This window comes from Phyllobates terribilis, unplaced genomic scaffold, assembly GCF_046119375.1.
Source record: "Phyllobates terribilis strain yellow unplaced genomic scaffold, ASM4611937v1 Scaffold_47__1_contigs__length_9908305, whole genome shotgun sequence".
In the NCBI taxonomy this organism is placed as follows: domain Eukaryota; kingdom Metazoa; phylum Chordata; class Amphibia; order Anura; family Dendrobatidae; genus Phyllobates; species Phyllobates terribilis.
Window position 1 is genome coordinate 2,922,501 of NW_027362807.1, and position 22,025 is coordinate 2,944,525.

The following is a 22,025-nucleotide window of genomic DNA, read 5'->3' on the forward strand; positions in this document are numbered from 1 at the left end:
CAGAGGAAGTGGGGGGGTAGGTAAGGTTGCAGCTGGACACGTTGTGGATGAGGGGAGGTATGTGTCCCCGAGGTACCAAGCTTCGGTGATGTAGGACCCGGAGAAGCAGGCTCCAGCACACATAGTGCTGAGAGGGAGTTAATGGGCCCGGATTAAAGGGCTGGGTTTTATGAGCAGCTGAAAGAGCTGGGGGGGGATCAGCTGCTCACTTACCTCCAGTCCAGGTCTTGGAAGGCCTGATTTAAGACAGCTGCGCCTGTCTCAGTGTGCTGTTTGCTGTGCAAGGTGAGCAGACCTTGCATGTGCTGCTCAGAGTCTGCTGGAGGCAGAGAAAAGCATCTGCATTTAAACGGCTGAGGCCGTGCTCTATATGGAACTGCTATTTTATGTTTTGTTCTGTTATACCTTTTCGGAACCTGAAAGAGGCTGTGATATTTTTGTCTCCTGCCTGGTTTATGGACATTTAATAAACCACCAGTTTGTTTGAACCTACGGACTGCATCCCTGTGTGAACCAGCGCCTACCGTAGAGCTGACCCCTCACAATAAATATATATATATATATATATATATTTTTTTTTTTTTTCCATTACTCTCCTTAGGTGTCCTGCCTATTTTTCCCCACTTCCACATAGTGCTATAACCATCTATAGTGTCCTATAAAGTATTAGCCCCCCCCCCCCCCTCATTGCCATATATGACTCGCCCCCTGGGCCGTGGGGCACTCGGATCCGGGCAATAGGGAAACGGTGGGAGTAGTAGTGGCAACCCGGTTCCGTGGCTCAGGGTGGTCAGGCCAGTGGTAGTCCGTTATGTGCTGATGTTTATGTCTGACTACGCCACCCGTGGATTGCGGTTATTAGGAACCGCCGCTGCATGCAGACCGCTGGGGCTGATGAGGTGTGCAGCTAGGGTAGTGTGACTCCCCACGGGAAGAGTGCGGCCCCAGGGCAGTATAGTGGATGGTGGGAGTGATGGTAGTGAGAGTCCCAGTGCTGGTAGCGCTGGAGGAGCAAGGAGCACACAGACAACAGGTTGCAGTCCAGGGTCTTTACTAGAACAGGTAAACTGACCCACAAACAGTCCCGGCTAGGAGGGGACCTGGATGTCTGAGAGCAACGGGGAAATTGGCCCTGGTCAGGGTGAGGGTGTAGGCCTACCGTGCTTTCTGCGCTCCTTCTGGCTATCTCCTCCTTATAGAGTAACAGCCCACGTTTCTGAGCTTTCCGTGTATTCTCGCCTGTATGGCCTGCGACGTGGGTTCCTTTCTGCTCCCAGCCTTGTACGGCTTTACTGGTCCCTTCGGTTGTGGCAGGGCCTCCAGGCTTCTTAGGCCAAGGAATATACAGTCCCTTGCGGACTGGTTCTCTGCTGGGGGATGTGGAATCCTTCCAGCCTCAGACACCAAAGTCTGGTAAACTAAGTCCGTTTCTGCCAAGACAGGCTCTCTTCGCCTCTTGTCTCTGGCTTGTGGCTCTCCTCCTGCCACACTTCCTCTTAGGTGCAATCAACTTTCTGTCCCTGCTCCACTCTGGGACACGTCTCAGTGCTGAGACAGGCCATCCAGTTCTCTCTAACCCTGCCCCCAGTACCAGCTTTTATAGGGGCAGCCAGCTCCCCCTACTGGCCTGAGACAGGAGGCATTGCATACTAATGTTCGCCTGACTAGAGAACCTCCCCCTTGCTCTCAGACACAGCTTTAATACATTTTGTGGCATCCAGGCCAGGGTGACACATATACAGTAATGTTCCTCATCTTTGTTACCCCCATAGTTTTAGTGCCCCACACCACTAATAGGGTTCTTCTCCTCTTTTGCTGTATTCTACAGGATATGGTTGTAATCATTTATTTTTTGTAACACCTGAGCATACACTGCACCCTGCTAGGTGCAACCATGCCAGTGTTTCTTTTTGTATTACCATAAAAAAAACAGTGCACCCCTAATACACATTGAAAGAACTGAGAGATTTAAACTTGCTTATAACATATCATAATCACAATGGAGACAAGCTTCAGATTATTACCCAACTATTTTCACTTTTTGGCTTTGTCAGGGGTGAGATGTGGAATCCACGTTCTATGGATTGAAGGATGATTCCTGAACATTGCACCCATAGCTTGTAGCAGGTGAGAATAAAAAATAGGTTTCTTGATCACTTTGAAGCATACACTGTGTGCGCAATTATTAGGCTAGTGAATATTCTGACCATATCATCATTTTTATGTAGATTTTCCAAATACAAGCTGTATAAACTTAAATGTTTAGTGGATGAAGTAGATCAGCTGATGTGTATTTTGTAATGAGGGGTGTGTGGCCTATGGATATTGAAACCCTTTATCAGGGGGGTACAATTATTAGGCAGCTTGTTTTTCTCTGGCAAAATGGGCCAAAAACAGTTTTTACTGACTATAAAAACTCAAAAATGGTTAAGTCTTACAGAGGGATGCAGCACTCCTTAAATTGTTCAGATATTGGGTGTGATCACAGAACCTTCAAAAGTGTATATGATCACAAAAGAAAAAAAAGAATAGCATTAACTGCAAAAGATTTCAGAAGACTCAAATGTGAAGCATCCAGGAAGATATTATCCTCTTGTGCTGTCCTATTCCAGAACTACAGCCTTCCTGGAGGCCAGAAGTACAAAGTGTTCCGTGCTCAGAGACAAGGCTGAGGCTGAATACCGACCACCACTGAACAAGATACAACAAAAGACTTGTCCAAGAAATATTTAAAGACAGATTTTTCAAAGGTTTTATGGACTGATGAGAGTGATTCTTGACGGACCAGATGGATGGGCCCGTGGCTGGATCAGTAATGTGCACAGACCTCGATTTCGACTCCGACGTTAGCGAGGTGGAGGTGGGGACTGCTATAGGCTGGTATTATTACATATGAGCTAGTTGGACCTTTTCAAATTGAAGATAGATGCAAAATCAACTCCCAAACCTTCTGCCAGTTTTTAGAAGACACTTTCTTTAACCCCTTTACAGCCCATGACGTATTAATACGCGTCTGTGCCCTGGGCTTTAAGAGCCCGACCAGTATTAGTACGTCATCGCGATCCTGCGCGCACACAGGCTGTGCGGGCGCGATCGCCGCCGGGTGTCAGCTGATTGTCACAAGTGGATTGAACATGTCAACAAGTGGATTGACTCACATCTGCAACCTCTGGTTGAATGTCTGCCCTCCTTCCTCAAGGATACTGGGGACCTTTTGAGGAAGGTAGGTGGTCTCTATGTTGAGGAGGATGCCATTCTGGTGACTGCAGATGTTGAGTCACTATACACAAATATAAGGCACTCTGATGGTCTCTCCGCAGTCAAATTCTTTCTTGATACGTCATCATTACCTATACCTCTGAGGAGCCTGATTCTTGAGCTGTTGGAGTTCACCTTGAACCATATTTTTTTCATTTTCAAGGGGTCCTATTTTCTGCAGCTCCAAGGGACAGCCATGGGCGCGGCCTTTGTGTCCGCTTATGCTAATCTGTTCCTGGGGCTGTGGGAAAGGGACCTCTGCCTGTCAGATTGTGTCCTTTTTTGGACGCACTACATCGATGACGTCCTTATAATCTGGCAGGGCTCACCCACTTCTCTTGAAAATTTTATGAATGAATTAAATTGTAATAACTATAATATCCACTTAACATATCAATTTGATCCCTATCGAGTGGAGTTTTTGGATGTCTCCCTGAGAAGGGATACATCTAATTGCCTACAAACCTCTGTGTTCCGTAAACCAACGTCAACAAACATGCTTTTGCATGCTAAATCTTCTCATCCTCGGCACATGATCCAGGCGGTACCTGTGGGGCAGTTCCTCCATATTCGGAGGATCTGCTCCACGGACACGGAATTTGAGAGACAGGCTGTGGAATTAAAGGAGAGATTCTATGCGAGACGATATAGCCGGCGAATGATTAAGCAGGCATATAGAAGGGCAAAGTCCTCCTCAAGACATGATTTGGTCTATGGGAGCCAGGCTAATAGAAATAAGAAGGAACAAGTACGTTTTGTTACCAACTTTAATTGCCAATTTCCTCGTTTGAGGAATATTTTGGCCCGTTCTTGGCACATCCTTAAAGCTGACTCAATAATATCACGCTTTATCTCGGATAGACCGTCTATTTCTATTAGACTTTCGAGGAACCTTCGAGATCATTTGGTACATTCACACTATGAGAATGCGGCAGGTATTACCACTTTTTTGGATGGACAACCCAGGAGGAGTGGGTGTGTACCGTGTCGTCGATGTGTAGCATGCCCTAACGTGGAACGGAGTGATACATTTTCTAAAGTAGATGGATCTAAGGTATATAGGATTAATAAATTCATCACGTGTACTACCAAATATGTGATCTATTTTGCGACATGCCCATGTGGTTTTATCTATGTGGGCATGACCACCCGCCAATTTAAGGTAAGGGTCCGGGAACATGTGTTGGCCATTTTTGCCGCAGTCGACCACATGGACACATCCACCGTGAAGACAATTCCACGCCATTTTAAGACCTACCACAATTGTGATGCCTCCCTATTTAAGGTAAGAGGTATAGACTGCATTATACCAGGTATACGGGGTGGAAAACTGGGTCTTAGATTGGCCCAGATGGTGTCCAGATGGATCTGGACTCTGAATACCTTATATCCAAACGGATTGAATGAAAGCATCAGTTATTCCCCCTTTCTCTGACCGGTCATCGGATAACCGGGTGTCTATGCGCGAGTGCGTCTATAAGGCATTCGCTCATGGTTACCCAGGAATATAATTATGGGATTCAGTGGATTACACTTTAGTTTTAGATGTTTTGTGTATGTTTTTATCATGTGATTTACTTTTGTTTTTTATTAAATTTTTATAGATTCATGTTGTGCTTTTGGGGTATTCTTCTCCCCTTTGTCACTGTGGACACTTTCTTATGGATATGTGAGAGGATTTCTTCTTGGATGACCAAAGACCAAATACCACTGCGAATTTTGAAAAGGAATAATCGGATATGGACATCTCTTGCTTTTTCATTGAATTTTATACCCGATTGTATGGAGGATTGCCCTGCATGATATGCTATGTTGGGGGTATAATGATATGTGACTAATTAACAATAGTTTGGGGTCAAATAAGCTGTGCGGGTATTAATTAATAATCTTGGGACCTCCTCTTGGATGTTTCCCGTTTTACACCATTGTTTATTTATTTTTTACCCTTTGAATATGATCAATTGTTCTATGCCAGGATCCCTATGACATTGTTTCCCTCATTAACATACCTTATGATGTCCGCCTCACACTTTTCTTCCCTTCTCCTCGTTTTCCTTTCTCTCCTTCCTTTCCACCCCTCCTTCCTTCCCCCCCCCCTTTTTTTCTTTTCCTCTCTTTTCTTTTTCCATGTCCACGTTCACTATGGGTGTTTTTATTCACCTCTCACAGTCATGCCTTGAAGTTTATATGCACAATATAGAAGGTAACATTGTAGCCAAGTACGCATGCGCGTCGCGGTGCCCTGGGTGCCCGCCGGCTCTCTGTATCTATAATGACGCTTGGCAATGCATTGCTTGCCGGGGGTCATGTGACGCGGAGGCTGGCCGGCGTCTTGGTCTCCGTGGTGACGCATGTGTCACATCCGGCTCCACGCGAGTGCCGTACAGCGTTGCCTGTCTCCAAGGTGATGGCAGCACTATTTCCGGCATGGAGCGCCGGCTGGCGCCTATATAAACCTGTCGCTCCATTTATCTTCATGCCCCCTGAAGAAGGGAGTGTGAAACGCACGTCGGGGCATCTCACTGCACTTGTGTGCTCTCCCCACGGGTCCCCCTGTCTCAAGCTTCCTGGATAGAACTCCGTGACTTGAAATCCCTGGTATGTATTAGCAATCAATACTTATCTGTACTCACTAGCATTTACTACAGGGATTGCTCATTGAAGGGAGTTGATGAGTAATTACCTCTCATTTTACTCTTTATATATTATAGAGGTGATTTACTTAACTACCATGCATATATATATTTATTGACTTTGATTATTAACCACTGTTGCTATGACAACAACAGTTTGGTGTATTCTTTTTAAGCCTGAGTCATATGATTGTAATAGTTGGTATATGTGGGGTCCTTTGGGGTAGTGACTGTGTTTGTGAGAAGCTTTTTTATGCTACCACTGTTCTCAAGTTCACTTTTTCCCCCTTTTTTCCCCCTTTTTTGTGCCTTATATTTATAATAATTAATTTTTTAATAATAAACTTTATATGAATTTCTAAAGATAAATCTTTGGTAGTCCCTCTTTCGTTGTTTTCTTTGGTCTTCTTATTAAAATTTAACGATGGGATTCAATTAGTCCTTCCATGGATATATATATCATTGATGAATATTATTTACGATAAACCCCATTTGGGGCATATGCACTATCGTGTCCTATGAATTGTTATGGTTATGTGCAGGGAGCGGTCCCGCACCGCTCCCAGCACATTAACCCCCGCAATGCTGCGATCGAAGTCGATCGCAACATTGCGGTGGCAAGGGGAGGTGATCGGTATACTCAACTCCTCTTCCGGCCTCCAGCGCTGTCTGATGGAGCTTCCCGGGTGTTGCCATGACGACCCGATGTCATCATAACATCCGGGTCACCAGGCAGCAGGAACATTGTTTGGTCTTGCGCAGTGCACGACCACACAATGTTCTCACTGTGCAGCGCTGACTGCCTGCATGGCACAGGGATGGTGCTCCATCCCTATGCTGAGGAGGCGATCAGAATAAAATAAGTGAAAGTCCCATAGTGGGACAAAGTAAAAAAGTGTAAAAACTCTCAGAAAGTGGAAAAATTTTTTTTTGAAAAATTGTAAAAATATTTTAAAAAAAAATAATCCACCAAAAATAAAAATATAATGTACCCATCAATAAATATTATTATGAAAAAAAAGCAAACAAACAATAAAAGTACACATATTTGGTATCGCCGCGTCCGGAACGACGTGACCTATAAAACTGTCCCACTAGTTAACCCCTTCATTGAACACGGTAAAATAAATAAATAAAAAACAAAGCAAAAAACAATGCTTTATCATCATACCACCAAACAAAAAATGGAATAACATGCGATCAAAAAGACGAATATAAATAAAAATGGTACCGCTGAAAACGTCATCTTGTCCCGCAAAAAACAAGCTGCCATACGGCTCCATCATCCAAAAAATCTAAAAGTTATAGCTCTCAGAATAAAGCAATGCAAAATAATATTTTTTTCTATAAAATAGCTTTTATTGTGTAAAAGCGCCAAAACATAGAAAAACGATATAAATGTGGTACCGCTGTAAACGTACTGACCCGAAGAATAAAGCTACCTTATCAATTTTACCACACGCGGAACAGAATTTAAAAAAAACAAAAAAACAATTCATGAATTGTTGGTTTTTGTTTATTCTGCCTCCCAAAAATCGGAATAGAAAGCGATCAAAAAATGTCACGTGCCTGAAAATGGCACCAATAAAAACATCAAGTCATCCCACAAAAAACAAGCCATCACATGACTCTGTCGGCCAAAATATGGAAAAATTATAGCTCTCAAAATATGGCGATGCAAAAACTAGATTTTACAAAAAATGCGTCTTTTAGTGTGTGACAGCTGTCAATCATAAAAACCCCATATGATTCTGGTATAACTGTATTCGCACCACCCGAAGAATAAAGTCATCTAATCACTTATACCACAAGAGGAACGGCGTAAAAAATAAACTCTCGGGTTAGGGTTGTGCTAGGTTTAGGGTTGTGCTCTTTCAAAAGTAAGAAAAAAAGATGGCGATATGGCGACTAGTGTTGAGTGCAAGTGCTCGCTACTTGAGTTTGCATTGGGTGCTCTGGTATGCATTGAGTATCGTGGGTATTTCAGTGACATGCTCGAGTCTCCGCCCCATATGCTTCGCGGCCAAAAAAACGTTGCGGAGATTGCCTGCCTTGCCTGTTTAGACACACAGGGGCTCTACAAATACGACATGGTTCCAATTTGTTAGCGGACACCATGTCACGTTTGGAGAGCCCCTGTGTGCCTAAACATTGGAGCTCCCCCACAAATGACCCCATTTTGGAAACTAGACCCCGCAAGGCACCTATCTAGATGCATAGTGAGCACTTGGAACCCCCAGGTGCTTCACAAATTGATTCGTAAGAATGAAAAAGTGGGAAAAAAAACACTTTTTTATTTTTACGGATTAATTTGTGAAGCACCTGGGGGTTCAAAATGCTCACCACCCATCTAGATAAGTTCCCAGGGGGGGTATAGTTTCCAAAATGGGGTCACTTATGGGGGGTTTCCACTGTTTAGGCACATCAGGGGCTCTCCAAACGCAACATGGCGTCCGCTAATTATTCAAGCAAATTTTACAATCGAAAATTCAAATGGCGGTCCTTCCCTTCCGAGCCCTGCCGTGCGCCCAAACAGTGGTTTTTCCCCACATATGGGGTAAGTGCGTGCCCAGGGGAAATTGCACAACAAATTTTGGGGTCCATTTTTTCCTGTTACCCCTGCGAAAATAAAAAAAATTTGGTCTAAAGTAACTTTTTTGTAAAAAAAAGTTAAATGTTCATTTTTTTCTTCCACATTCAAAAAATTCCTGTGAAGCACCTGAAGGGTTAATAAAGTTGTTGAATGTGGTTTTGAGTACCTTGAGGGGTGCAGTTTTAGAATGGTGTCACTTTTGGGTATTTTCTGTCATAAAGACCTCTCAAAGTGACTTCAAATGTGATGTGGTCCCTAGAAAAATGGTTTTGTACATTTTGTTGGAAAAATGAGAAATCGCTGGTCAACTTTTAACCCTTATAGCTCCATAACAAAAAAAATTTTGGTTCCAAAATTGTGCTGATGTAAAGTAGACATGTGGGAAATGTTATTTATTAACTATTTTGTGTGACATGTCTCTCTGATTTAAGGGCATAAAAATTCAAATTTTGAAAATTGCAAAATTTTCGCCAAATTTCCATTTTTTTCACAAATAAACGCAAGTGATATCGAAGAAATTTTACCACAATCCTGAAGTTCAATATGTCACGAAAAAACAGTCTCAGAATCAGTGGGATCTGTTGAAGCGTTCCAGAGTAATTACCTCATAAAGTGACAGTGGTCAGAATTGTAAAAATTGGCCTGGTCATTAATGTGCAAACCACCTTGGGTTGTAAAGGGGTTAAGCAGAGGTACAGAAAAAATCTACATCTTTAAAAAAACAGGATTGTTCTGCGGGACAATGCTCAATCACAGCATTGAAGTCTTCATTGCTCAGTGCCCGGAAATATTTTAAAGATGAAAGACTAATGACATGACTTTTTCCTCACTGGACCTAGACCTTACTGAGAACTTTCGAGCTTTTCTTAAACTCGAGATTTATGGTGAAGGAGAACAGTCCCCTCTCTGATCAGTGTCTGGGACTATGGTTGGTGCTCCCCACAAAGATGAACGTCAACAGAGTAAGAAATGAATGGACTCCATGGATGGATGGCTTATCACTGGTGTTGAGAAGAATGGTGGCTATATTGGTCACTGATATATATTTATTAATTGTCAGAAATGTATTCTATAACAGATGAAAATAAATAATTAAGATGGAAAATTTTCATTTTTCATATAGTTGCATAATAATTCTGGACAGAGATATTCTGCTAAGACAACACCTCACGTTTACTTTGTTAAATATTCAGGTTTCAGGTTTATTACCCTTTGGATTGACCGACAGCACTGGAGATGTGAAATAATAAAAGTAATCATCAAAAATACAAATTATCTAATAATTGTGCACACAGTGTAGAGAAGGTGGTGGAGTTAGAAGAACTTATCTTGGAGTGGTGAGATATAAACAAATAAACCATTAACATATTTTATTGGCTGTACAAAGACTGCTGTTTCTTTATATTGTTAAATTACCTGAATTATTTTATAACTTCCGTAATCCCAACTGATAGCACATAGGTATCTCTGTCTGACCTGAAGATGTATGAAGTGCTCTACCACATTATTGCTTCATACCGGCATCACAATGCTGTTAATTTTTTTTTATTACACAGAATTTTATATATTTTACACCAACTCATCTTCAATTCACTCAGATTCACACAATATGAGATACTAATAATTTATCTATATAATTTTCCTATAGAAGAATGGATAGAGACAGAAGGAAGATGGTGGAGAGGATATTACACCTCACCCCAGAGATCCTCTTCCGGCTTACTGGAGAGGTGAGAGATTCTGATGACGTCAAATTACATCATTCTTATATATGGGAATAACAGATGGACAGAACTGGAGAGGTGAGGACTCTGGAAATGTCTGGAGGGAGATTTATTAATGTGTCTCTCCATAACCAGGATTACACAGTAGTGAAGAAGACCTCTAGTGAGCGCTGTCAGGACCCTGTGTCTGAAGGATGGGGAAGACCCCTGAGCCCAATCACTGGACCTCCACCTCACCCCCTGATACATGAGGACATCAATGACCAGAAGATCCTAGAACTCACCTACAAGATGATTGAGCTGCTGACTGGAGAGGTGACACTGCTGGGAATGCTGGGACATTATACAGTAACGCTATGAAGGGATCGGGGGGATGACGGTATCATTGTATGTGTCAGGTTCCTATCAGGTGTCAGGATGTCGCTGTCTATTTCTCCATGGAGGAGTGGGAGTATTTAGAACTACACAAAGATCTGTACAGGGACGTCATGATGGAGGTTCCCCAGCCCCTCACATCACCAGGTAATAGACAGGGCTAAATACACATGGCCTATAATTATCTGTATGTAAAGAATGAATTCAGTCCCTGTATGTGTTTCCTCCAGATCTATCCAGTAAGAGGTCAACACCAGAGAGATGTCACCGTCCTCTTCTTCCACAGGACTGTAAACAAGAAGATCCCAATGTTCCTCAGGATCATCAGGTAGATGGAGAGAAGGTGTCATGAGCTCTCCCCTGTGATGTGTAGATGACTGTGAAGGTCTTGTGCTCAGTCTTGTTTTATCCACCAGTATTATATGTTTTATACTTGTGTAATGAGAACGGTGGAGATGGCAGGATTAGAGCTGATCATAGATGTGACTTCTCCATCTGTCTGTGACTTTTACAATATTTGTTTCAGGGTGAAGATCTGACCCATATTAATACTACAGAGGCATATGTGAGGGATGATGATCGGTGTAAGGAGGAGATTCCTACATATGACTACCCAGGTGAGTAGTAACCACTAAATGCAAAGAAGCCACAGATTCTTCTCAAGTACCGGCTGTGGCTGCTTTATCAGTGGTGTAGTGCTGTTGTGTCACAATTGTGTGATCACTATTTTACCTCTAGACCACAACATTTTCCTCCATCCAAAAATGTTCACATTACTTTTTGTAATTGTGAAAGACCTTTTCTGTAGGACTTACAAACTTGAGGATCCACCTACCCCCTGGGATTAGAAGACACTGACCCTTACCTGCCCAGATCTGTAAACTACAAAGCCAAATGACAGCGTATGTAGAATGTGCTGACAAGTGAGAAAATCAGTTGAAGAGAAAGTGGAGGGTAATGATGCTGTTGGCTTCCTAGAACCCTGATATCTTATTGGATGAATCTACCTTCTCTCCCTTCTGTGCTGCTGAATGTCCTCATATGGTCCCTACAAGACCAGGTCCAGTCTCCCTGACCTAACTTAACTTTTATGATCGACAACATTAAATGTGCAGTGAGGGCCAAGTGGGAATTTCTGTACAATAACAACAGAGTTTCCCTTTATGCTGACTTTTCAATATCTTTTAAAACTAACTAACTTCAAACAGGATTGTGATAAACTATACAGAAAACATTACACCTGTGCCATGATATATCTCTAAGCTGTGCGTGGCTGATGGCTGTAATATACATTTATTCACGCCTGCAGGAGATGTGGTGGCATGGCTCCAGCCCTGGTTTCATGGATTCACTCCACGTCATAAATTACATTATGTTTTCAGTCCTAAGGAATTCAGATTACTGCTCAATCTCTCCTGAAATGGGGGCGCTAATACTTTCTCTACTCTTCTGGTCAGGACTCATAGTAGCTCCAATGGTCCACCATAAATGAGTGCAACTCCGATTTAGTGTTGGAGCTCTCCCCTCTTACATATGTTGTTGTTTGGGATGTAACATATCTTTTATTCTGTCTTTTTTTTACAGGTTCATTCTGTATGATAGCTTTATTGTGGTGGGATCAGTCACTAAATGAGCCGGGGTCACAACAGGAAACAAATACACAAGCCGGGAGCTGAGCACAGAGGACTGAACCAGAGGAGAACAAGGCTGTATCTGGCAGCTTCCGGCAATATGCTTCCAGCTTTAGTAGGGTGCGGTGCTTTCCAAATGGCTGAAGCAGGGAGCAGATTACTCCAGCTGGACAGCACACACACCCATACTGCCAGACTGGATGGTACTACTGGTCCCAGTCACCCTAATCTTAGTGGCTGGACAGAGCCTGCGCCGCCCAGAGCTTCTGATTCTGACGTCTCCTCCATCACCAGCGCCACCTGCAGGATGAATAAGGAGGCTCCTGGTGAGAGAAGCAGACGTCGCAGGAGCAGATCCCAGAGGAGATGGGACCCACCATTTGCAGAAGCCCTAATGTGACCAAATTGCAGAAAACCAGAGCAGTAGAAATCCCCATAAAGTGACTCCATTTTGGAAATTATAACCCTCAGTGATATAATCTATAGGAGTAGTGACTATTTTGACTCCACAGGCACTTTCCGGAAATTAGCACGCAGTGGATGATGGAGAGTGAAAATTACAAATATATAATTTCATTACCCAACACATAGTGCCCAGATTGTGCTCCAGGAGACACACACCATAAATTAAGTGGGTTCTTCTCACTATAGTAATGCCAAATACATGGATGATAAATGTGGTTTGGGCGCAAGGCTCAGTAGCGGAGGGGAGATTTGATTTTGGCAGAGCGGATATTGCTGGATTGGTTTATTGATGAGTAGAAGCTTTTATTGGTATAATTTTCACGTACATAACATTTTTTGATGGCTTCTTATTCCATATTTTGGAGGCTGAATGAATAAACAGTTGAACACTACGCTCCACTGGTTTATTCTTTGAGGTTTTTAATTAGACTGTGAACTGTCATTCTGTCAATAACTTGTCATTTCTACAGACATTTTAAGAAGAAATGTTCAAAAATATAAATTGAAGGATATTTTATTCAAAGTTAATAATTGTTTTTTTTTCTTGGCAGATGACTGTACCAGGAGATCAGAGGGACAGGAGATTTTTAAATCGGATGATCTTGAGATCCCACAGGATACAATTGAAGTGAATATGATTACTCCAGATATACCATCATCCATTCACAGCAAAGATCTGTCATCTGATCCTTTGAAACAGGTCCTGTCTTCTGATTCATTACTGACTACTAAGGAAAGTCAAAATAAAAAAATAAGCATTAAAAAACAAACTGCTCATAAAGGAAAGAAGTCATTTTCACTTTCAGAAAATGAAAATAGTTTTACCCTCGAAAAGTCTATTCTTAAACATCAAAAAATTCACACAGTGGACAAGAGATTTTTTTGTTCCAAATGTGGGAGATGTTTTAACCAGAAATCAGATTTTGTGAAGCACCAGAGAACTCACACAGGGAAGAAGCCTTTTTCATGTTCAGAATGTGGGAAATGTTTTAACCAGAAATCAGATTTTGTGAAGCACCAGAGAACCCACACAGGGGAAAAACCTTTTTCATGTTCAGAATGTGGGAAATGTTTTAACCAGAAATCAGCTGTTGTTATACACCTGAGAACCCACACAGGGGAGAAGCCTTTTTCATGTTCAGAATGTGGGAAATGTTTTAGACATAAATCAGTTTTGGTTAACCACCAGATAGCCCACACAGGGGAGAAGCCTTTTTCTTGTTCAGAATGTGGGAAATGTTTTAGCCATAAATCAGTTTTGGTTAACCACAAGAGAACCCACACAGGGGAGAAGCCTTTTTCATGTTCAGAATGTGGGAAATGTTGTAACCAGAAATCAGATTTGATTAACCACCAGAGAACCCACACAGGGGAGAAGCCTTTTTCATGTTCAGAATGTGAGAAATGTTTTAACCAGAAATCAGATATTGTTGTACACCTGAGAACCCACACAGGAGAGAAGCCTTTTTCATGTTCAGAATGTGGGAAATGTTTTAGCCATAAATCAGTTTTGGTTAACCACCAGAGAACCCACACAGGGGAGAAGCCTTTTTCTTGTTCAGAATGTGGGAAATGTTGTAGCCAGAAATCAGATTTGATTAACCACCAGAGAACCCACACTGGGGAGAAGCCTTTTTCATGTTCAGAATGTGAGAAATGTTTTAACCAGAAATCAGATTTTGTTAAGCACCAGAGAACTCACACAGGGGAGAAGCCTTTTTCATGTTCAGAATGTGGAAAATATTTTGATCGTAAAATTATTCTTGATGGCCACAAGAGAACTCACACAGGGGAGAAGCCCTTTTCCTGTTCAGAATGTGGGAAATGTTTTAACCATAAATCAGCTTTGGTTAATCACCAGAGAACTCACACAGGGGAGAAGCCTTTTTCATGTTCAGAATGTGGAAAATGTTTTAATCGTAAAATGATTCTTGATAACCACAAGAGAACTCACACAGGGGAGAAACCTTTCTCATGTTCAGAATGTGGGAAATGTTTTAACCAGAAATCAGATTTGATTAAGCACCAGAGAACTCACACAGGGGAGAAGCCTTTTTCATGTTCAGAATGTGGAAAATGTTTTAATCATAAAATTATTCTTGATAATCACAAGAGAACTCACACAGGGGAGAAACCTTTTTCATGTTCAGAATGTGGGAAATGTTTTAACCAGAAGTCAGATTTGATTAATCACCAGAGAACTCACACAGGGGAGAAGCCTTTTTCATGTTTAGAATGTGGAAAATGTTTTAATCGTAAAATGATTCTTGATAACCACAAGAGAACCCACACAGGGGAGAAGCCCTTTTCATGTTCAGAATGTGGGAAATGTTTTAACCAGAAATCAGCTTTGGTTAAGCACCAGAGAACTCACACAGGGGAGAAGCCTTTTTCATGTTCAGAATGTGGGAAATGTTTTAACCAGAAAGCGCATCTTAATAGCCACCAGAGAACTCACACAGGGGAGAAGCCTTTTTCATGTTGAGAATGTGGGAAATGTTTTAATTGTAAAATGATTCTTAAGAGACACAAGAGAACCCACACAGGGGAGAAGCCTTTTTCCTATTCTTTTTTTTTTAATCCAAGACATTTTTATTGAGATTTTTTCATTAGTTTTTTTTTACAAAACAATAAACCAGTACATACAATAATAAAATAACATACCATAGGGATGAGATACATGCATCTCTCCTATATATCCTTATAGCTTGCCCATTACCATCTGATAACTTGCAGTTACTATATCTAACAATTAACATTCTACATTCTTGAAATCTCTTATATAACCATAATATTGTAATAAACATTATAATCCTATACACATATAGGTGTGCTATATTACCCATACCACATGTTAGAGAATTCCAATACACATTACAATGAAACATTAGACCTCGCCAATACCCCCCTTCCCCCATAAGTCATTGTCTCTCCTACAATATCCCCCTTGATGGCATTCCAGGTGTTTCCAACCATAAGCCCCATATTTTCTCATATGTATTCATTGAGTTTTGTTTTTTATATACCCCTTTTTCTAATCTGATAATATTATTTATCCTATTTTTGCGTTCACTAATTTCTGGAGGCGAGGGGTTAATCCATTTGGATGCAATGTGTCTCCTAGCTTGAAATAAAATATGTGAAATCCCTATTGACATTGGGTTAAATTCCATATCATCCTCTAATATACCTAATAGGCATTTTTTGGGGTCTGGTTGAATATCTATTTTATATACCCTCTTTATAATAGACAGAACTCCTTTCCAGTATTTACCTAACTCCCGGCATTCCCATAGCGGATGTAATAGGCCCGCAGCATCCATTTTACATCCTGGACATTCAGCCGCAGTCCGGTATCCTATGTTACATAGGAATCTAGGCGTCTTATATTTCCTATGTATTAATATGATCTGGGAAAATCTCTGAGCCTCATTTAAAGATAATTGGGGTACCAGTTCTAATACCGCTCTCCATTGATCCTCAGAAATTGGACCTATATCTCCATCCATTTTTGTCTAGCTGGAGAAGGAAATTTTGTTAAATAATTATCAAGAAGGACTCAATAAAATATCAGAAATATGACCCTTAGTATTTCCCTTCTCTAATACCAACTTAACAAAAGTATTATTTTCTACCCAAAAGGGCGTCCATCTTGATTGTGCATTAAATGAATGCCGAAACTATAGATATTTATACAATTGTTTATTTGTCATCGCAAATCCCCCCTTTAATTGATCAAAGGACTTAAGTATTCCTTCAGACAATATGTTTTATATCATATATATGTGTTATATTGTATATATTCCTTTATCCACTCAACTCCGGAATCCCTCTAATTTATAGACCTCTGCATATTTATTATTAAACCATATAGGTGTAGATTCATTGCAGTCTCCTATTTCCATTATATCTTTACCCCTATCCCAGACCTTGTAGAGTAGAGCAAGTGTAGGGTATATTGATTTCTTGTGTGCGAGGTCATTCAGTTCCACTATATGAATAGGAATATTCCACGGTGTTCCTGAGGTAATTAACCCCTTAATACTATTTGGGTTTGCAGCGCTTTGCCACCCACCCAAATGTTGCAATTGCGCTGCCATATAATACTGTGGGGCAAGAAATTCTTTAGTCAGCCACCAATTATGTAAGTTCTCCCACTTAAAAAGATGAGGTCGGCCTGTAATTGACATCATAAGTCAACCTCAACTATGAGAGACAAAATGAGAAAACAAATCCTGAAAATCACATTGTCTGATTTGGAAAGAATTTTTTTTCAAATTTTGGTGGAAAATAAGTATTTGGTCAATTACAAAAGTTCATCTCAATACTTTGTTATATATCCTTTGTTGGCAATGCCAGAGGTCAAACATTTTCTGTAAGTCTTCACAAGGTTGGCACACACTGTTGTTGGTATGTTGGCCCATTCCTCCATGCAGATCTCCTGTAGAACAGTGATGTTTTGGGGCTGTCGCTGGGCAATACAGACTTTCAACTCCCTCCAAAGGTTTTCTATAGGGTTTAGATCTGAAGACTGGCTAGGCCACTCCAGGACCTTGAAATGCTTCTTACGAAGCCACTCCTTTGTTGCCCTGGCGGTGAGCTTGGGATCATTGTCATGCTGAAAGACCCAGCCACGTTTCATCTTCAATGCCCTTGCTGATGGAAGGAGGTTTGCACTCAAAATCTCACGATACATGGCCCCATTCATTCTTTCATATACACGGATCAGTCATCCTGGTCCCTTGGCAGAGACACAGCCCCAAAGCATGATGTTGCCACCCCCATGCTTCACAGTAGGTATGGTGTTCTTTGAATGCAACTCCGCATTCTTTCTCCTCCAAACACGCCGAGTTGTGTTTCTACCAAACAGTTCTACTTTGGTTTTATCTGACCATATGACATTCTCCCAAAACTCTTCTGGATCATCCAAATGCTCTTTAGCAAACTTCAGATGGGCCCGGACATGTAATAGCTTACGCAGAAGGACACGTCTGGCACTGCAGGATCTGAGTCCCTGGTGGCGTAGTGTGTTACTGATGGTAGCCTGTGTAACGTTGGTCCCAGCTCTCTGAAGGTCATTCACTAGGTTCCCCCTGTGTGGTTCTGGGATTTTTGCTCACCTTTCTTGAGATCATTTTGACCCAACGGGGTGAAATCTTGTGTGGAGCCCCAGATCGAGGGAGATTATCAGTGGTCTTGTATGTCTTCCATTTTCTAATTATTGCTCCCATAGTTGATTTCTTCACATCAAGCTGCTTGCCTATTGAAGATTCAGTCTTCCCAGCCTGGTGCAGGGCTACAATTTTGTTTCTGGTGTCCTTCGACAGCTCTTTGGTCTTCACCATAGTGGAGTTTGGAGTGTGACTGTTTGAGGTTGCGGACAGATGTTTTTAATACTGATAACAAGTTCAAACAGGTGCCAGTACAACAGGTAATGAGTGGAGGACAGAGGAGCCTCTTAAAGAAGTTACAGGTCTGTGAGAGCCAGAAATCTTGTTTGTTTGTAATTGACCAAATACTTATCTTCCACCAAAATTTGAAAAACAATTCTTTCCAAATCAGACGATGTGATTTTCAGGATTTGTTTTCTCATTTTGTCTCTCATAGTTGAGGTCGACCTATGATGTCAATTACAGGCCTCTCTCATCTTTTTAAGTGAGAAAACTTGCACAATTGGTGGCTGACTAAATACTTTTTCTCCCCACTATATATTAGTGCATTAAAAATCGCCAAAACACCAGATTCCTTGTCACTTTGTAGTTATTCACATTTTATCCTAGCCGATTTCTTTTTCCATATAAGAGAATGAAACTTGGTATGAATTTTTTGAAAATGGGAATTATGGATCCAAATAGGGGCATTATGCAGAATGTATAAGAGTTGGGGCATCAATATAATTTTTAATAAGTTCCCTCTTCCTACAGCTGATAATGGTAATCTCCATCACGCATCGATTTTCTTTTTATACTTTTCCAGAAGAAGATATACAGTACAGACCAAAAGTTTGGACACACCTTCTCATTTAAAGATTTTTCTGTATTTTCATGACTATGAAAATTGTACATTCAAACTGAATGCATCAAAACTATGAATTAACACATGTGGAATTATATACTTAACAAAAAAGTGTAAAACAACTGAAAATATGTCTTATATTCTAGGTTCTTCAAAGTAGCCACCTTTTGCTTTGATGACTGCTTTGCACACTCTTGGCATTCTCTTGATGAGCTTCAAGAGGTAGTCACTGGAAATGGTTTTCACTTCACAGGTGTGTCCTTTAAGGTTTAATAAGTGGGATTTCTTGCCTTATAAATGGGGTTGGGACCATCAGTTGTGTTGTGCAGAAGTCAGGTGGATACACAGCTGATAGTCCTACTGAATAGACTGTTAGAATTTGTATTATGGCAAGAAAAAAGCAGCTAAGTAAAGAAAAACGAGTGGCCATCATTACTTTAAGAAATGAAGGTCAGTCAGTGCGAAAAATTGGGAAAACTTTGAAAGTGTCCCAAAGTGCAGTTGCAAAAACCATCAAGCGCTACAAAGAAACTGGCTCACATGAGGACCGCCCCAGAAAAGGAAGACCACGAGTCACCTGCTTCTGAGGATAAGTTTATCTGAGTCACCAGTCTCAGAAATCGCAGGTCAACAGCAGCTCAGATTAGAGACCAGGTCAATGCCACACAGAGTTCTAGCAGCAGACCCATCTCTTCAACAACTGTTAAGAGGAGACTTTCTGCAGCAGGCCTTCATGGTAAAATAGCTGCTTGGAAACCACTGCTAAGGACAGGCAACAAGCAGAAGAGACTTGTTTGGGCTAAAGAACACAAGGAATGGACATTAGACCAGTGCAAATCTGTGCTTTGGTCTGATGAGTCCAAATTTGAGATCTTTGGTTCACAACCACCGTGTCTTTGTGCGACGCAGAAAAGGTGGACGGATGGACTCTACAAGCCTGGTTCCCACCGTGAAGCATGGAGGAGGAGGTGTAATGGTGTGGGGGTGCTTTGCTGTTGGGGATTTATTCAAATTGAAGGCATACTGAACCAGCATGGCTACCACAGCATCTTGCAGCAGCATGGTATTCCATCCGGTTTGCGTTTAGTTGGACCATCATTTATTTTTCAACAGGACAATGACCCCAAACACACCTCCAGGCTGTGTAAGGGCTATTTGACAAAGAAGGAGAGTGATGGGGTGCTACGCCAGATGACCTGGCCTCCACAGTCACCAGACCTGAACCCAATCGAGATGGTTTGGGGTGAGTTGGACCGCAGAGTGAAGGCAAAAGGGCCAACAAGTGCTAAGCATCTCTGGGAACTCCTTCAAGATTGTTGGAAGGCCATTTCCGGTGACTACCTCTTGAAGCTCATCAAGAGAATGCCAAGAGTGTACAAAGCAGTCGTCACAGCAAAAGGTGGCTACTTTGAAGAACCTAGAATATAAGACATATTTTAAGTTGTTCACACTTTTTTTATTAAGTATATAATTCCACATGTGTTAATTCATAGTTTTGATGCCTTCAGTGTGAATGTACAATTTTCATAGTCATGAAAATACAGAAAAAATTTTAAATGAGAAGGTGTGTCCAAACTTTTGGTCTGTACTGTATATTCAGTGCAATGTAATCCGGAGATCTTTTTGTTATACTTATACTTGGTATTAGAATTTCTCAACCATTTGTATTTGTGTATGTTCTAATATGCTTGAATCAGGGATATCCTCAAATGGTAGAATAACCGACTTATCCCGATTAATGGACAGTCCTGACCATTCACCAAACTCTCCAATAATGTTCAGAATAGGATCAATAGTCTTCTGGATATCACCTACTGTACATATAACGGTTTGTGTATTATACAATCACTGTATTTTATGTAGTGTGGGCCCCCGCTTCTGCAGTGCCACCATGTAACCAATTGCTTGTGAAATAAAGGTTTTTGACCAAACTAGTGTTTGGTGTTTCTGCTTTGGGTTTCTGATTATTCCCAAATGGTCTGCCATTCATATCCTAGCATAGATATATCACCATCCTATTGGTACTAGACAATTGTCTGATACGTAGATACTTTCCTTTGGTTTGATATATATTACTTGCTTCGTTCAATTTTTATTTTTGTTGTGTTAACTCCTTTACCCCCTAACGTGATTTGCACGTTAATGACCAGGCCAATTTTTACAATTCTGACCACTGTCACTTTATGATGTAATAACATTGGAACGCATCAACGGATCTCACTGATTCTGACATTATTTTTTTGTGACATATTGCACTTCATGATAGTGTTAAAATTTCTTCGATGTGACTTGCGTTACTTTGTGAAAAAATCTGAAATTTGGCGAAATTTTAATTTTCATGCCCTTAAATCAGAGATTTATGTCACACAAAATAGTTAATAAATAACATTTCCCACATGTCTATTTTACATCAGCACAAGTTTTGAACCCAAATTTTTTTTTTTGTTAAGTTATAAGGTGTAATTCAGCGGCTTGTTGCATTGCTAAAATGTCCAGGGGGTGTGTTCTGGCTAACCATTTTACCTCCCCCCTCAGGTGACTGATCAAATGACTGTGACATAATCACAGGTCCTGTGTGTACAAAAGGATATATAAATCCTGGTGGGTTTTTTTAATTAGTAGAGAGAGAGGGAAGCCTGGTGAGGCAAGAAGCCTGGTCCCTGTAACTGGGACACCATTAGCCTGGAAGGCAGAGGAGGGATCCCTGTGTCTGGGATACCAGTAGCCTTGGAAGGCAAGATGCCTGGTCCCTGTGTCTGGGACTCCATTAGCCTGGAAGGCAGAGGCTGGATCCCTGTGTCTGGGATACCAGTAGCCTTGGAAGGCACGTGGCCTACAGACTACGTCTGGGAAGCCTTAAAGCCACAGCTGTGGCAGAACCAAGCTGATAGAAGCAGTTGAGACCCGTCAAAGGTAAATCGGCGCTTTAAGTGAATATTGTTGCTGTACCTTGCTGAAGTCTGTATTTGAAGCCAAGCGGGCATAGCTGCCACTGAAAAGGCTCTAGGATACATGTGTAACATTCCCGCGAGCCACTGAGATGGACTATGTTATGATGTGTAATAAACTGCTGGTCTTCATATTACCGGAAAATGTTGCATGTGTGCTTTAATTGATCCGGTGAAGCGAGTACCCCCAGCGTGATGAATAGCGCTACCCTACAAAGAGTTAAAAGATGACCAGCGATTTCTCATATTTCCTACATAATTTAAAAAAACCTTTTTTTTAGGGACCACATCACATTTGAAGTGACTTCGAGGAGCCATTATGACAGAAAATACCCAGAAGTGACACCTTTCAGGTGCTTCACAGGAAGTTTTGGAATGCGGAA

At 41.4% G+C, this 22,025-nt stretch overlaps 1 protein-coding gene across 1 annotated transcript; it reads left to right on the top strand.

Moving 5' to 3' along the window:
• Window positions 1-2,052: 2,052 nt before the first annotated feature.
• LOC141191527 (uncharacterized) lies at window positions 2,053-16,833 on the top strand. The gene is made up of 7 exons (XM_073661418.1): window positions 2,053-2,127; window positions 9,678-10,214; window positions 10,344-10,523; window positions 10,607-10,730; window positions 10,814-10,911; window positions 11,110-11,200; window positions 13,231-16,833. Exons 2-7 carry the CDS (start codon window positions 10,137-10,139, stop codon window positions 15,162-15,164), a joined length of 2,505 nt encoding a protein of 834 aa, XP_073517519.1. The 5' UTR covers window positions 2,053-2,127; window positions 9,678-10,136; the 3' UTR covers window positions 15,165-16,833.
• Window positions 16,834-22,025: the final 5,192 nt, after the last annotated feature.

Bases quoted from the DNA above. Each gene is read 5' to 3' on its own strand.
- LOC141191527 (XM_073661418.1), top strand. From the start codon at position 10,137: ATGGATAGAGACAGAAGGAAGATGGTGGAGAGGATATTACACCTCACC. The intron at 10,215-10,343 runs GTGAGAGATTCT...CTCCATAACCAG, and splicing joins TCTTCCGGCTTACTGGAGAG to GATTACACAGTAGTGAAGAA. The intron at 10,524-10,606 runs GTGACACTGCTG...TGTATGTGTCAG, and splicing joins TTGAGCTGCTGACTGGAGAG to GTTCCTATCAGGTGTCAGGA.